Source organism: Mugil cephalus, chromosome 7, assembly GCF_022458985.1.
Source record: "Mugil cephalus isolate CIBA_MC_2020 chromosome 7, CIBA_Mcephalus_1.1, whole genome shotgun sequence".
Taxonomy (NCBI): Eukaryota; Metazoa; Chordata; class Actinopteri; order Mugiliformes; family Mugilidae; genus Mugil; species Mugil cephalus.
In genome coordinates, this window is record NC_061776.1 from 19,810,793 (window position 1) to 19,827,158 (window position 16,366).

General features: G+C 44.1%; 2 protein-coding genes across 3 annotated transcripts; both read left to right on the forward strand.

The window, feature by feature from the left end:
- The first annotated feature begins 239 nt into the window (after positions 1 to 239).
- Positions 240 to 5,546, forward strand: crsp7 (cofactor required for Sp1 transcriptional activation, subunit 7). Its single transcript, XM_047590485.1, has 3 exons — positions 240 to 573; positions 1,621 to 1,695; positions 1,791 to 5,546. The coding sequence occupies exons 1-3, from the start codon at positions 502 to 504 to the stop codon at positions 3,522 to 3,524; spliced, it is 1,881 nt and encodes a 626-aa protein (XP_047446441.1). The 5' UTR covers positions 240 to 501; the 3' UTR covers positions 3,525 to 5,546.
- Positions 5,547 to 9,416: 3,870 nt separating this feature from the next.
- Positions 9,417 to 15,610, forward strand: cnn2 (calponin 2). 2 transcript variants are annotated; one of them, XM_047588769.1, is made up of 7 exons: positions 9,421 to 9,706; positions 12,144 to 12,265; positions 12,383 to 12,449; positions 12,796 to 12,933; positions 13,039 to 13,155; positions 13,658 to 13,804; positions 14,120 to 15,610. In XM_047588769.1, the coding sequence occupies exons 1-7, from the start codon at positions 9,650 to 9,652 to the stop codon at positions 14,423 to 14,425; spliced, it is 954 nt and encodes a 317-aa protein (XP_047444725.1). In that variant the 5' UTR covers positions 9,421 to 9,649; the 3' UTR covers positions 14,426 to 15,610. The 2 variants fall into 2 exon arrangements, with proteins under 2 accessions (XP_047444724.1, XP_047444725.1); XM_047588768.1 differs by having other exon boundaries at positions 9,417 to 9,706; positions 12,796 to 13,155.
- The last annotated feature ends 756 nt before the right edge of the window (positions 15,611 to 16,366 follow it).

Genomic DNA, 16,366 nt, shown 5'->3' on the forward strand with positions numbered 1-16,366 from the left:
CTTAGGCAGGGTTGCCTGTCTTTATTGACCTTTATATCTTTAAGTTTATTTTGCACTTATTATTCCTGCTTCCTCTACTCATTTAAATACAATTTCATATCTTAACTGTTCAAACCAAACGACAGCACTGTGACACAGTTGTTTGACATTAAAGCACCCCTTGAGTCCTACCCAGGAGTGTATGGGGACGCCGGGGATGTTTACTTGGCTACGTGCAGACGTCAAAGCAAAGCGCATACATGGTATCCCGGCATGCAGCAGGAGGCCGTGGAGAGATCCAGCAGCTGGTGGTGAGTTACCAGAGCGGCGAGCAGGCAGCAGCCGACGGTCAACACAGCGCACACAGTTCCCACTCCATGTGAGATAAACGGAGCCGTCTACCTTACAGGCGACAGAAAATATGCTGACGCGCCACTGAAGAGGCTTCTGAGTCGCCATTGTCACCCGGTAATCATTTTGGAGGATTCCTCCCTCCGTCCTCCGGAGCGAACCGAACAGGCAATGACAGCGGTCTCAGCAACCCCGCAGCAGATGAGGGACCGGCTGCTGCGGGCCATCGACAGCCAGAGCAACGTGAGTAGCAGGCTAGCAGCCGTAGCTAGCAGGCTAACTAGCCAGCGGCAGCTTGTTTACCTGCGCTGAAGTCCACATGCTAAATTAAATCCCCCCAACAGCTGCCGATTAAGCGATTCGTTGTCTTCTTTAGATGCATATGTTCCGTTTTTGGGGTGGCACTGACACGTCTTGGAGAGGCGGGGGGGGGGACGCCTGGCTCTTGAGTTGACAGCTTGTTGGCTAATTTAGCAGCAGCGGTAATCAGGGCTAGCTGGGTTACATAGCATGTTAGCTGCTAATGTAGCCTTAACGTTAAAGCGGGGCTAGTTTATAAAAAGGCATAAAGGGACAAAATCAACACAGTATCTCCGGGATAACTTACTTTTGAATGTCTTGCCAACTGAGGTGTTCGTTTAAACAGGTTGGGTGTGAGTATTTTCGCCACACTGAAGTGTGGAAGAGAGCTAGCTAACGTTAGCTGGGAGAGCTTTCAGGAAATAGTCGGACCCTTCCTTCTCAAGTTAGTTAGATGCTAGCCGTAGCCAGATTAGCTAACGCAGGTAGGACCATCCACAAGAGCTGATTGACTTGACTTGATCGACAGGATAACAAACTCGTCTGAAGTTGATAGTTTTGTGGCATCGGGCTTTGTCCGTGTGCCACGCCGCCGTTTAACGTTGAACGTTTGCAGCGAGCACTTTTTTGAGTTGACACTGCCATCTTTACTTTGCAACGTCGTTGTGTCGCTTGGAGGCAGACAGACAAGCTAACTGTGAAGCTAACTTGCCCCTTACACACGTTGCAGACACGACTCAGTCGCTTTGAGTTTGCCCAAATACTGTTTTTTTCCCCCTTCACCGCAACATCATAGTTACTGTAAGACACACTTAGTCATTGGAGACATTGGTCATGTCCTCTCCTCTACATGAGGAGCATCATTAAAATCAGTGACTTCTGCTGTGATTTCCTCAGTATATGATGACTTTAGCTCAGTTGAATGATATTTTAATATTTAGTTTGTGTGGAGGTGAAGATATACAGAATGTTCATTTGTCCTTCTTGCAGATATGCAACATGGTGGTCGTGTTGGAGGTAATTGCCTCTCTTGAAAAGTATCCCATCACCAAAGAAGCACTTGAGGTAAGACATTTGACTATACGTGAGCTAATATTCAAGAATATATATATGTATTTAGCTAAATTTGTCTCCGACACTAACACGTATGATTTATGTAGGAAACCCGACTAGGAAAATTGATCAATGATGTAAGGAAGAAGACCAAGGATGAAGATCTTGCAAAGCGTGCTAAAAAACTCTTAAGGAACTGGCAAAAGCTGATTGAACCTGGGCCAGCCGTCCCTGCGAGTGCTCCCGGGTCGACCAATGGCAGTTCTCATCCCTGTCGAACGGACGCCTCTCCTCCTGACATTTCTCTGCCCGGGAAGGGCGTCCCGGAAGTCAAAGTCAGAAATGACGTTCACAACACATACTCACCGAAAGCTGAGAAATCAAGCAGCCGCAAGCGGCGGGCAGAGCACAGAGACAGTGGAGTGCACTTACCGGAAAAAATCTCCAAGATGTCCTCGTTCGATAACTCTGTTTCACCGCCCCCCACTAACGGGATCGCAGGCAGCCCAGATACCCCCCTGCCCGACCAGGAGGTTGTCCCGTCTCCGGACAGATCTCGGATAGAGCACCTTGATAATGATAAAATTAACAGAATTCCGGTTAACGCTGTCAAGCCTCGCCCCAGCTCCCCCGGTGTGGCTAAACTACCCAGCACTTCCTCTTTGATCAAAGTCGCTGTGATGCAGCAGGCCAGATTGGACGAAGGAGGAGGGGGCTATTATCAAGCCAAAAGTCCCCGTGGTCTCACTACCAGTCCAAGGAGCCTGAAGCAAGACACAGTGACCAAACGCTCTTCAGCATATACACCGAGGGGAACGCCGGTCCCCAGCCCTTCCTCCAGGGACTCTCCCTTGTCTTTTTCCCAGCCTGTGTCCTCCCCAAGCCAAGCATCCTACGCTGACAAGCTGCCTCATTCTTCTTATAGGTCTTCTCTGCACTGGGCCAGTTCGTCAGAAGCCCCCTCTCATTGCCCACCACAAGACATATCTACAACACTGGAATCCCCATCAGCCTCCCCCTCTTCCTCACTTACCCAACAGAACTCAGAACTACACAGGCCCATGTCCGAGGGAGCCGTGTCGGTGTCTGACGACACAGATGGGACGACAGTGTCCAATTCGGAGCATAAAAGGAGGAAGTACAGGTCTAGAGACTACTCTGTCAACTTAGATGGTAAGAAAATAGAGGACTCGACTAAGCCTGTGCGGTTAAAAGAACGTAGGCTGACATTTGACCCCGTCACAGGTCAGATCAAACCTCTGGTGCATAAAGAAATGTCTCAATCTGAGGAAGCCCCCACTCCCGATCTTGCTCCGTTTAGGCAGAGAACTGAAAGCACTGTACAACAGACCCCTGTCCCAGTCCCAGTCCCCATTCCAGTCCCAGTCCCAGTCCCAGTCCCGGGCCCAGGCTCAGGTCCAGGCCCAGCGCCGGGTCCCAGCCCCAACCCCTTCCACCAAACAAACTGGAAGGAGCTGTCTAGAAATGAAACCATCCAGTCCTACTTGAACCTTCAGAGCAATGTGCTTACCTCCTCGGGGGTCCAGGCTCCCAGTGCACACTTTTTCATGTCACAATATCTGAAAAGGGAAGAACAGGAGGTTAAGGAATCAAGGAAAACGCACGTTTTGCAGACGGACAATTCAATAGGAGAGTTACCGGGCGTGAGCCGGGAGCTGACAGACGAGGACCTGGACAGGATACACACACAGCACTGGCCTGGTGTAAATGGTTGTTATGACACCAAGGGTAGCTGGTATGATTGGACAGAGTGCATATCACTGGACCCTCACGGGGACGAAAGTAAATTGAACATCCTGCCATATGTTTGCCTAGACTGAGGGGTTTGGGAAGGTTGCTGTCACCTTTCCACTCCTTTCTCTGTCTCCACAGAGAGAAGAGACACTTTGTGATTTTGTTTGTCCACTGTGAGTTTGGCAAAAAAAAAAAAAAAAAAAAAAACAGGTCGGCTAAACTCCCTTCCCCAAGCCTCTTCCTCTTTCTGTAATATTCTGTTCAAATTTTGATAGAAAAAGAGTAAAGATTAAAAGAATAGTTGAGTTTGTAATATCAAGGGCTGTTTCTGTTTTATTTTTCAAACTGAAAGCCACAGGAATGATGAGGCCCGTGTCGCAGAGTTCTGCTTCTATCAGTGAAGGCAAAAAATAAAAGGGACCAAATTATTCCAGACGACCTGAAGCGGTGTTAACGTTGAGAACGTTTGATGTTCTGACCAGGCCGACTCCCAACTTCAGGCGCACTGGGGTGACACCGTTTCCCTTTTGACCTTCTGGTTTTTAATGATTAGTAAAAATCTAGGGTTAAATTTCGAGGGAAGGCTGGGGTTTAGCTGTCCTGTCCAGACCACCATGTTGGTGCCCAGAAAGGTGTTGATAGAGTTCATCTAGCACAGTTAGAGCTGAATGTGTCCAGACCATGAAATACTGGCGCATGTTTGGCAGTTACAAGAAGCTTTATGTGAGATATAAAGAGTAAATTATAAATTTCTTATCATGTATACATCTATTTATTTTGACCAGTTCATTTATGGGATGTCCATCAAGACAAATGTTCAAAAAAACCTATAGATTCTTCTTCTTTTTTTTTTTTTGTTTGCATTACGACGTTGTCATCTTAGTCTTCATTGTTGAAGGGGACATACAGACGTGCTGCTTGGTCTTTCTGTCAGATTGACCAATGCTTTTGGTTATTAACATTCCAGACAACACTCTTCACCCACTTTTTCTCTCTGTCTCATCACACGGCTCCTTTCTGTCTATACCACCTCAACAATAGTTTGTTGTGGAAATGAACCAGTTTCAAACTCCATAATAAATAGTGTGGTGCTACTTTAAAATTCAAGCTTAAGCATAGTGGGAGGGGGGGGAAATACTGTCCTTCCACTCGTTCTCTGCAAAGTATTAAACGAATGTCAAATCAGATGGTGTTGATCAATGCTTGCATTTGAGAGACAAAAGCAGGGATATGTTTAAATGCTGGAACTCACTTAGTTTCCATTGTTATAGATATTCTTTGCCTTCTGAAACTCCTCAGCTTTCTTTTTTTTTTCTTTTCTTTTCTGAGTTTAACAGCCTTAGTGAATGTACAGCATTGAGACCTCGTATGCACTTGTACATAAGTTGATAACTTGTTGGTCATTTCATTTAATTCGAGTGTGAATAGTGGCTGATGCTTCCGCAAAATACCCAAGTTATGTGCCCATTGTTTATTCAGCATTTCACACGTTTACAGTTTAGAGAACATTTAGGATGCAGTTTGACGTTGCATTTCATTTGCTTCCATTTTTTTTTTCTTGGAAAAGCAGCAAACGTTGGAGGAGAGAGAGAGAAAGCTGTGAGCATCAGATGATCTCGGCGTTTTTTCCACATTATGAACAAATCAGAGTTTAATTTCCCTTTATACTCATCGGTCGCTACCACTCTTCTCACATGATTTAAGTTAAGACTGTCTTCTGTGCAGCCTGTGTCCCTTCATTCATTCTTTTGGCCATTCATCCCTACCAATGTGCCTTGGTAAACGGTAAATAAATCTGGGTTTGCTTCCGCATTAAAACACGCCTGTCTGGAGCTGGGTTTAATGTGGGAGGCTTCCAAATCCCACGATCGAGATGACGCTGGTATATGCACCCATTTGTCTGTCGAACTTTTTGTACACGCTGATCTGGCGAGGGTGAAGCTGCAGGCGGTGAGAAACTGCACAAACAACACAGCTGGCAATAAAGGAGAAGTGCTACAACTGGTTGATAAGAATCTGTTTTTCTGGAGTTTTGACTGGGGCATCTTTATTTGTTCAGTGTTTAACATCTCTCGATTGTTTGAAAAATAAAAATGATCTAAATCTTCTGCTCAGTCCACTGACTCATGGGTCTTTCAGAGCGCTGCTGTGTCCGATGTGTGTTATGTGGTCAGTCTGAGCTCTGTGCAGCTGTATCTTCTTGTACTTATCCAGTTTAACCATGTGGGGGAGCACTATTTCCATTTTCTTTGTTTGTATCCGTACACTCGCCAGGTTACTCGGTTCTATAGTTAACAGTCCTTCACCAAATTGTTGCTACATAGTTGATCTAATGTTCAGTTTATGTTGAAACAGCGTCAGAAAGTTGGTGATTGAACTGTACAATCACTTTGGAAGATGTAGTCTGTGGTGCTGTTGAACTGGATTGAATTAAACACTAGTTTTTCTGTCAGGTTAGCCTGCTGACTAAAATGGGGTTGTCAAAATAAAAGAAACATGTTTTTTACTAAAACGCAATACAATTTAATACTACTGTAGACCACAGCTTCCAAAATGAGAACACAGAATCCAGCTCTCAGTTAAATTTGTCATATCAGAATGTGTTTTTCACTAGTGTACCTAATGAACTGACGGGCGAGTGTATATCCATGTTGATTGACATAAACCTAGGCCCACAAAACATTTTAAGGAGCTCCGTTTATAAATTAAACCAAACAGACTCCTCCTTTTATTGAAAAGCGTAAACGCCCCCCCATTGAAAATGGATTCGTCCGTACACGTGTGTCATTTTTATGAACACTGCCGGACTTAACGGACGCTGCTCATGTGTTCCCACATGTTTAATGGACTTGGGCGTCACTCCTTGCATGACTTCACATGCTGACGCAATCACGCCCATGATATCAGGATGAGTAGGTGTCCTCCCCCCGTCCCGTATTCACTCAGCACTGAATCAGGCCTTTGCACACCTGTGTGACGTAATCATCTGCCGCACGCAGCCAGACACGCAGCTGTGTTTATAACCAGACAAAGCCTCAGACGGTGAGGAGATACACCTGAGGAGCTGAGGTCACCCGTTTACTTTACGAGCGTTTTTTACCTCTCGGCTGGTCTTAGTGTGTTCAGTGGGATAAGGAAAGTGTGCAGACGGGTCTAAAGGCAAATATGTGTAATTCACTGAAATCTGCTCATTTTGAAATCAGCTGTTAGTTATTTTAGGATCGTATACATTTACTTGCCAGTTCGCTAGGTACACTAATGAAAATAAATAATATACGGCTAATACAACAGCCCTGTGCTAAATCTTATCTTCATCTTATCTTGGGTTATTCAGCATTTGTTTAAAATAACAAAGAGCTGCTGATTAAAGTGTGTTCAGTCAATTAACACCTGATAATCCAGTGCATAGATGTTTGTTCTTTAAATATTCACGTCTTAGTAAAATGATTAGACATTTAAAATTTCTTTAAACACAAATTAGCACGAATCCATCAATGATAATAATAATAATCTTAACTTCATGGCAGCAAAACTAATTTTGTGGAATAAATTAAAGAACTATCTTAAAGAATTTAGACATGTTGATTCGAATGTGTTTGTAGTTTGATTCTGGCGTTTCAGTGGGCTGGGCACTACACTCATTGTAGTTTCAAGGCGGACCAGTTACACATAAGTTGATCATAATAACCCATAAATAACAACAACTCAAACTGTTTCCTTTTGATTTAGTGCAAAGAAGTCAGGCGTGTTATGACAGTGTTTACATTTAACGAACTGTCCTATTATAAAGCATGTAATGAACAACCAGACAATTTTTTATGAAGAAGGGCAATTCTTGTGTCGTCCTAGGTCTCGGTGTGGTGTTATGTATGTAATACCAGTTACTTTTATTGGAAAAATTGCAGTTAATGTCATGTTCACCCCAGGGGCCAGATTAGAGCCTGAGATGGGCCGCGGGCCCTTGTAAAAGACGAAGTGGTTTAGTGACTTACTTTCGTGACTGAAGCAATTCTTCTGGTGTATTTCCAACAGGAATCTTCACTCAAACAATTACCAACACAACTGTTATTATGAAAGTCTCTTAAAGCATTTGCCACAGTCTTAACCGACAGGGCTTATCAGATTGGATAGGCCTATTGTCCTAACGTAACTAGATAATGGCTGTGGAGAAAGAAAGAAAAAAACAGCAACAGGGAATGTGTCACAGGGACCAGTCATCCTTTCAGACAGCATGTGTTCATTTTAAGAGGAACGATCAGTAATGGTACATACGTAATGGATGTCTGTGTGATTAACAATGACATTCACATGAACTACATTGCAACATTTTAACACTGAAGTTCCTTTTTTAACACATAAGAGGATTTCCTTTTTGGTATAAAAAGCATGATGATAAAAGATAAATACTTCTTTTAAAAAGTATTGTGCTTAGTTTCCAGAAAACGCACCAACAAGTAATTGTTAAGTTAACATTACAAGAAGGGGAAGAAGAAGTTTCCATGACCGCCGAAGCCCCGACTTGCAGTCAGGTTTAAATTATAGCCTACTCTACTGTTGTCTATATCCACAGTGCTAGTCCTTCTGGATAACCCTTGACCTGAAAAGTTATCAGCACGGACATTACATCACTGCAGTAGCTCTTCAGTCCATAAAAACTTCTTTCTCTTTTTTTTCCAGCCGTGACTCAGAGAATTTAGACAATTAGTCTCGTCCTGTGCTCGTCTGGTATGCAGGGTGGGACCAGTGGATCACTCCCACCATTCAGGAATTCGGGAAGTTTCCTTCCATATAAGGAGTTTTTGATATAAATTGCAACCTAAGAAAGAGAAGGGGAAAGGTGGAGCCTAGGATCGATTAACGAAGCGTAGGACCAAAGAGTACACAGGATGTGCAAGAGGAGTCCTGCCTTTGCATTTCCGTGCTTGCTTTTTCTGTGGGGGTTGATTATTATCATTTTTTCCCCCATATATATATATATGACTACATAGGCTAATGTGTGACATTTAGTTGTGTATAATCATCTTGCTGTGCATACTGGATGTTTCAAGATGAAGTGAAAAAGTTTTCAACAAGTGAATCATACACATTAAACAAAATTGAGGACGAACGGCATGTTTAGGTACAGAAAAATCTGATACATGCGAACACAACCATTGCCAGGATTTAAGGTCATAAATGTCCTCCACAATTTGAAAGCATTTTAATGTAAAAAGACGGTTTTAAAACGGCGAACCATTGTGGTTTGCTTAAAGTATATGCTTCACTTCTGACGAAAAGACAAGAACATTTTAATGCTTGTTTCTCAAATCCCACAATATCTAATCTAACCTAGTAACATAAACAGTATTTTTTTTAGGGTTTTTAATCATACTTTAGAGTTTGTAATTTCTTTGTAAAAAAGTGAAACATTAATTACTCATCCTGCACTAAGGGGCGTATACAATTTTTTCGTCCAATAAAACATTCGTGTATCTCCTTTAACCACAGAACGGCCATATTTGACCCTCAATGCTAACGTTGCTAATTTGCTAATATGTATGGGCGGCACTTGCTTAGGCACTGACCAATCAAAGTTAACCTGGGGGTTGCAGGAAAGGCGTGGCCTCCCTCGCTCTCTAGTTTCAGGAAAAACGCAAATATAGCGTTAGCTAGCAGTTTAATGGGGACTTTAAATTCTAAAACCTCTTTCTATAGTCACTAATTGTTGCCCGTGGAATGACAGAATAAATAAAAGAACGACAACAAAATGTTTTAGTTAAATTAAAGACAGCAGCCATAAGAGCTTTTAAGTTTTAGGATAGCGTCACCTACTCTCTCTCTCTCTCTTGTGTTAGATAAAGCCTCTTTAAGTAAATAGCGTTTATGTTTTTGTTTTTTTCAACCGTGCTCACGTCCTGAATATTCATGAGGGGTGCTGTAGTTTTTTTCAGGGCCCTTACGATAAAAAGCACCTCCAGGACTTGGCCAGCCTGCATATCCTCTGTGACCTATCGGCAGTGAACTATCTTGACTCTGAATCCGCCCTCTTCGACAGAAACCGTGGGAGCGCTCTAATTGGCGGCCGTAAAAAAGAAAGGAAGTATTTAGTCCACTCCGAGGGCTCATTGGAAGAGAAAGTCGAAGATAATTTAGCGCAGTTTTAATTCACAAGTTGGGCGTCTGGTTATTCTTTCTCCTCCGGCAGAAAATATCACAACCCCTTAACTTAACCATGTCTTCCTTCAACAAGGGACCCGCTTATGGATTATCAGCGGAAGTCAAAAACAAGGTAGGTGCACGGTTAATTAGTTTTTAACTTTTTTTAAAACAATAACGTCAGATCAAGTATTGAACTTGTCGTCCCAGCATCTGCTCGCTGTGCTTCCCTCGGGTCACCTGGCCTCCATTTTGATCGCACGTCCAGGTTGCGGCGCAGGAGGGAGGACGATGTCAGCGGCGAGATTTAAGAAGTTTTTAAAAAAAAAAAACACTTCAAACGACATTTTATCAAACTTTTAGCGGCTACTAACACCTTTCAGAGTGCGTGCTGTGTTGAAGGCTTGGTTTCTGAACGCTGGAGTGGGAACTTTTCATTTTATTTTAAACAACTAAAGTTTAATACGCCATGGGCGTTGCCCCGCTTGGCAAAGAACTATGTCGCTGTGGCAAAAAAAAAAAAAAAAAAAAAATCCGTGATCCCCGTTAGCACCGATTTTTTTTCTTTCTCCCTGACCAACTTCCTGCATTGTGACCCGCATTAGCAGATAATGTAATTCACCTATTAGTCTCTAGATTGGATGCAGTCCATCTCCGTTGTTCGCCTTTTCTTGCGTCTTTTCATTGCGCCTTTAAAACGGCAAGAATAGTTTCCTACTTCCCCCCTTGTGGTAAGGTGCTGCTTTTTCATGGTTTTCTGCTGTCCCCTAGTTCCTCACCCCCTCAGTCTCTGTCCTCTGTAAGAAATCCCCTGTGCAAACTGAAAGCACACAAACCAGACACTTGACAAAGTGTCTTTTCTCCCTTTAGGTAACTGTGTAACTGTCCTGGAGAGGGGGTGTCCTGTTGAGGGGAAGCACCTTGTTTGTTTGAGCCTGTCTGCACACATCTCTGCACATCCTGATCCACTTAAAATACCAGGGCTGATGCCAAGGAGGGGTTTCCATTTTTAGATAGATAATGCCACTTTTGTAAAGCAATCTTTTGACTCTCACCTTGCAGCTTTCTGACTCGGTTCCATTTCCTCTCTAAAGGGGAAAAGAGTTTTTTTTTCTTCTTTTTTTTTTTTCTTCTAAATGGCAGCTTATCTAGCTGCGGTCTCTAGAGTCTCTCACCCCTGACACATGCATATCAGAGCTTCTCACCTCCAGCTGATTTGTAATTTTTTCCCCCCTCTTTCTGCGTGTCTCGGCCGTGCCCTTGTATGGGATAGAGAGGGTCGTAATCCCCTCCCCAAAACCGCCGCAAAACAGCCCTGACGTGAAGTCTGTTAACCGCTGATGTCCTTCAAGATCGGGTTGGGGGGGGGGGGGGGGGGGGGGGGCCAGGGACCTCACTGCTTTGGCATTTCCTGCCATCAGTGACGTATTAACCGCAGTGTGAAATGCGAGGAATCCACACCCCCCCTCCTTTACCTTTTTGCTGAAGTACGTACGGAACCCGTGCATGAACCCCCCGGCCGGCTGCAGCGACTGTTGGCGGAGTTTAGATTCATTCATTGGATCCGCACAGGCGCTCGCTTTCATTCAGCTCTTTCATCCCTGAGCTCTGCGGCCTGAATTCCTCGCTCGTTGTAAATTGCATCTGTTGGATTCTTTGCGGGCGATTCAAATAGCCGGGGTTGTTTGTTTTTCATGCGCAGAGACGTGAATGAAGGAAATGTAATTAGAAGGTTGACATTCCTGAAGAGTGCAACCAGCTGTGAGCGGAGCGCGGCCGGCTTCTGTGTATATAGTAGGTTACTCTGCGGTTGAGCTTGCCCTCAGGACAGAGAGACATTGTTGGTCGGTTTGTCATTCAACACTTTTTTTTTTTTTTTTTTTTCTTCCCGGAGAAGAAATGTTTACCTGTTTCAGTTGTGTCTGCTCTCCAGCTCGTCACACGACTATAGTTTACGTGATCAGAACCCCCCGATGGCTGAATGGTCTCTTTCAGGGTAGGGTAGGGTGTTTCTTACGCTATCAATCGGAAAAGCTTGTAAATAGGAATAACACCTCAACAGGGACACCTTTGCCAGAAAGTCGGCCTTTGTGCCGCGCTTAAGCCCCCTCACAAATCCCTGGCCCTTTTCAGCAGCTGCCTTCCTGTGGAGAATTTAGCAGTTTACCAAACAGGATGTCCTTCTCTCTGTGTGTGTGTGTGAGTCTTGGGTCATGTCACCTTTTTTTCTTTTTTTTTCCTCTCCCCATTTATAACTAAATAAGACAATATCCCTTCTGTAGACGCAGCACGCTGCGCCGAGGCGAACTCCAGGACGGCCACGAAACACGATAACAATCTGCCAAAATAAAAGCGACGCCATTTGCGATCGCTTCTGTGATATGTGTCACTGGTATTTCAAAAGAACTTGTTGAAGAATATCAACAAGTGGGAGGTCACCGGGACGGGCCTCGTCCTTTCTTCTGCTAACCAAACAAAGACGCCAGTGTGAATGCACGTCTCGTTTAAAAAGCCACCCTGTTGAACGCACGTGACCTTTAACCTCTATTTCTCTCTTTCTTTCTGAGCAGATTGCGCAGAAGTACGACCTCCAGAAAGAAGAGGAGCTCAGGATCTGGATCGAAGACATCACCGGCTGCAGCATCGGGCCCGACTTCCAGAAGGGCCTGAAAAACGGAGTCATCCTGTGCGAGTAAGCAGAGTCCTTCACGCTCCGCCACCAGCGGCCCCGTCATCTGTTTTTAATCTTCACACTGATTTGGAAAATCCATTTCCACCACCCTCTTCTTTTCTTTCCGTTGTGTCGCAGGCTGATCAACAAGCTCCAGCCGGGCTCTGTGAGAAAGATCAACCAGTCAGCGCTGAACTGGCATCAGGTGAGCCGGCCGATGACACATGCTTTTTTTTGACTTAGCGAGGGTGCGGTTGGCTCCTTTGGTAGCAGTTCATTGAAGCTACTGATGCGTGGTTGCACGCAGCTGTGACTTGCTCTTGCACATAGTTAACAAATATTTCCCCGTGTTGTCAGGGCGCTGAATCAAGCCGCATCACGGTCCTACACCCGCTCATATTTGCGGTCGCCTCAATTCTGTTCCTCGCGCAGTTGTTTATACAGCTATAGCTTATCGGCGTACGAGGCGCCGTTCACATAATCTGGCAGCTATCGGCGCGAATCCTGTTCAAACACGACGCCTGACCTTGTTTATACTGGTGTGTTTTCAGCTGGAGAACCTGACGAACTTCATCAAAGCCACCACCACCTACGGCCTGAAGCCGCACGATATCTTCGAGGCCAACGACCTGTTCGAGAACGGCAACATGACTCAGGTCCAGACGACGCTGCTTGCCCTCGCTAGCATGGTGAGCATCGACCTAGACGGCACACGGCTACTGTTTCTGTTCCGGTTTTGGTTGAATTTTAGTCCGTCTGACGTGGACAAACATCTACGCCGTCTTTTCTTTCAGGCCAAGACCAAGGGCTGCCAGTCACGGGTGGACATCGGGGTGAAGTACGCAGACAAGCAGCAGAGGATGTTCGACGAGGAGAAGATGAAGGCTGGACAGTGTGTGATCGGCCTACAGGTAGACTTCTTTTAGACGCTCTAAAAAGAGTCATCACATAAGTAAAGTTTATGTTGAATTTTAGAAGAATAGTCAAATGTGCCGGAACAAATTGTACCCTAGTCGATAGTAAGGGTGTAATTAAAATGTTCACTATCAGTTTATTAGTGTGATTCCTGTGGCTGGTTGTTAATCTCGCATGAGCTCACAACTTCACGTGGCGAAACTACTGTGAAACTAAACGCGGTCCCGTGTCGAGCGTAGCATTTTTGTGTGTAAGAGCTCCTCATTCTTCTCGAACCTGTTTTGTTGTCGTTTCCGTCGCCTGGAAAGATGTCAAACGGATAAGAGGCCTACCTAAACAGTGAGCCAGAGGAAAACTTGCAATGCCACTTTGAAACGTGGAGTGATTGACTGACAGCTGACTGACGGCGTCGTGCTTATGTAACCAGCGGCACGGACGCGTCGTTTTAAGACGCGCATTTGCTGTATCATGCGTTTAATCGAACGTTTCTCTTTTCAGATGGGAACCAACAAGTGTGCCAGTCAGGCCGGTATGAACGCGTACGGCACCAGGAGGCACTTATACGACCCTAAAGTTCAAATCCAGCCCCCAATGGACAACACAACCATCAGCCTCCAAATGGGAACCAACAAGGGGGCGAGTCAGGTACAGAAACGTGTTTTTAAAACTCCTCGTAAATTGAATGTGGCAGGACTGCAGGGGAAATGAGCTCAAGGGCTTTGCCTGTTCCTTGTTCCGCTGCTGTAAACTAGCGTCATGTTTAATCTTGTAGAAAAATGTGAACTCCTTGAGTGTCAACAAGGCAGGGCTGACACTTGATCATGGGGGTTTGGTGAAATCGTCCGTTCTGTTCGGAGCTTTTTAATCTGTATACATGACAAATAACCTAAAATGTTACTGGGACAAAAGTAAAAAAACGGTGCATTTTTTTTTTTTTTTTTTTGCCTGTATTTACTCTAGGCTGGGATGACGGCCCCGGGGACGAGGCGCGCCATTTACGACCAGAAGCTGGGCACCGACAAGTGTGACAACAGCACCATGTCCCTACAGATGGGCTACAGCCAGGGAGCCAACCAGAGCGGCCAGAACTTCGGCCTGGGGCGCCAGATCTACGACGCCAAGTACTGTCCCAAAGCCGGAGAGGTCCCGGAGGAGCAGAACGGGGCCGGCGGCGTCCGCGAGTACATCCCCGATTACCAAGACGAGGGTTACCAAGGTTACCAGGAAGAGGAGCAGGTGTACCCCGACGACGGGACAGATTACTAAAAGGAAGGGGAAAGGGAGATTGTATGAAGGTGGCATGTTCTGCAAGAAAACCTCAAGGGTTTATTTTTTTTTTTGTTTGTTTTTTTTTTTATATATCAATGGGATGTTGCACCTTTTTTTTCTAGGTCATGTCCCTTTTTTTTTAATTTAGTATTGAAAGAAATTTTCTTGCCCATATTTGTGCAAAGCCGTCGACACACATATCATGATGAACTGTATTTCTGTGATTTTTTTTTCTTTTTTTTTTTATATATATGTATTTAAAGTGACCATGAAAAGCCATTCCTTTGGCTTGGGTAGTTTTCTATCCCAGGGATTTTTTTTATGTGCCAAACCCCTGCTACTTTCCCCTCCAGTGGTATTTGCTGACTCATTAGCTGCGTTAAGGGAGATCCCGAGGTCTTTGCAAGGGTGACATGAAATTAAAAGTGAAACAAGGGGAGATATATATGTATTTTTTTTCTTCTCTTAAAACACCCGTGCTTCTGTTGTAGCTGTATCATCCTGTGTTAATTTCTGTGAAAGAGCGTGTAGATTTCTTTTTGTTCATTTACCTTGTATAAGCCCTTCAGTATTGGTCACTCGTGTGTTTAAAAAAAAAAAACAGTTTGGCCGTTCAGACGGATGAGGGAACAAAACGGTTTCTTAGAACAAAGTCTTACCCTTTACTGCCTTTACTGTTTGTCTCTTTTCTTTTCTTTTTTTTTTGTTATCCTCTAATGGAGGAAATAGTTCCTCTGTTTGCATAACCAGTCCGACTGCAGAGAGATTTGTTGTCTTTGGACTTAGGACGGTGGGGGAGTAGATAAAATAATACTCAAGTGAAGTTTTGAACATTCCAAGCAAGAATACTGGATCCTTTTTATATATGTGTTTCTGTCGGTGAATTGATGTGTTAAGTGAATCATTCTTAAATATTGGTTGATGTGCAAACCAATCATACAATTATATTTGATCATATATGATGATTATTTATGCTTATTTGTGATCTGAACAGAGGGCGGGGACTGGATGTTTTGTACTTTGACTCTGAATTACATTCGGTATTGGATTATGCATTTTTTTTTTTTTTTTTTTCCTCTGGGATAATTTGTATGCCAGCCGGGAGGGGGAGGGGGGGCTCAATGTTCGAATTGAGATGTTATGATGTTGTGAATACATTGTAATAAAAGCTTGTATTCAATATGTTCTTTGTAAACTGAAAGGTGCCACCACGACGAGGAATTGTGACCACTAGTTGTCGCTGTTTGTCGTCACCCCGTCAAACTCAGAAATTTACTAGGCTCTGATCTTTTTGAACATTCATTTAATTATTCATTGACCAAACCTGCATTGTAGTGTAAATACTACAGCTTACAAACTGAAACTGAGGGGCAAACTGGACACAAGGATGGGACTTTATTCATCCTCAGAAGGGACATTTAGGGGTCAGGGGAGCAGATGGAGCAGAGGAAAAAAACACAACTTGGTTTAAATATATTTAAGATCCAAGAAGTATGTGCGATTTCTGTGCCAAAAACACAAAGTGTGTGTGTGTGTGTAAGAATAAATAGCTGTTCTTAAATCTAGGTGGAGGATTTAGGTCCTGTGTTGAGGAAACCCAGCAGCAGAGCTACGATACAGTATGTTGATGTTAAAAGCCTCTGGCTGCTGCTACTGATGGGAAAGAGGAGCTCCAGAAAACGTTCCTTATGTCAATTGCACTTGATGGGAATAGAGCCGCATTGTTTAGATGCAGCTGATAAATATGAGCCTATAAGTCCATCACAAAGTGATTTGTTACAAAAACAAAAAAAGCATGAACTATCAGCAGGCTGACTTAGAGAGCTGGAGTCTTTGTCTAAATATAATAAGTCCTTCTCCAGACACTGGTTACACAACACAAACATGAAGACTTTGAATGCAACACAGCGAAACACTGCCTTCAAATGTTAAGTTACA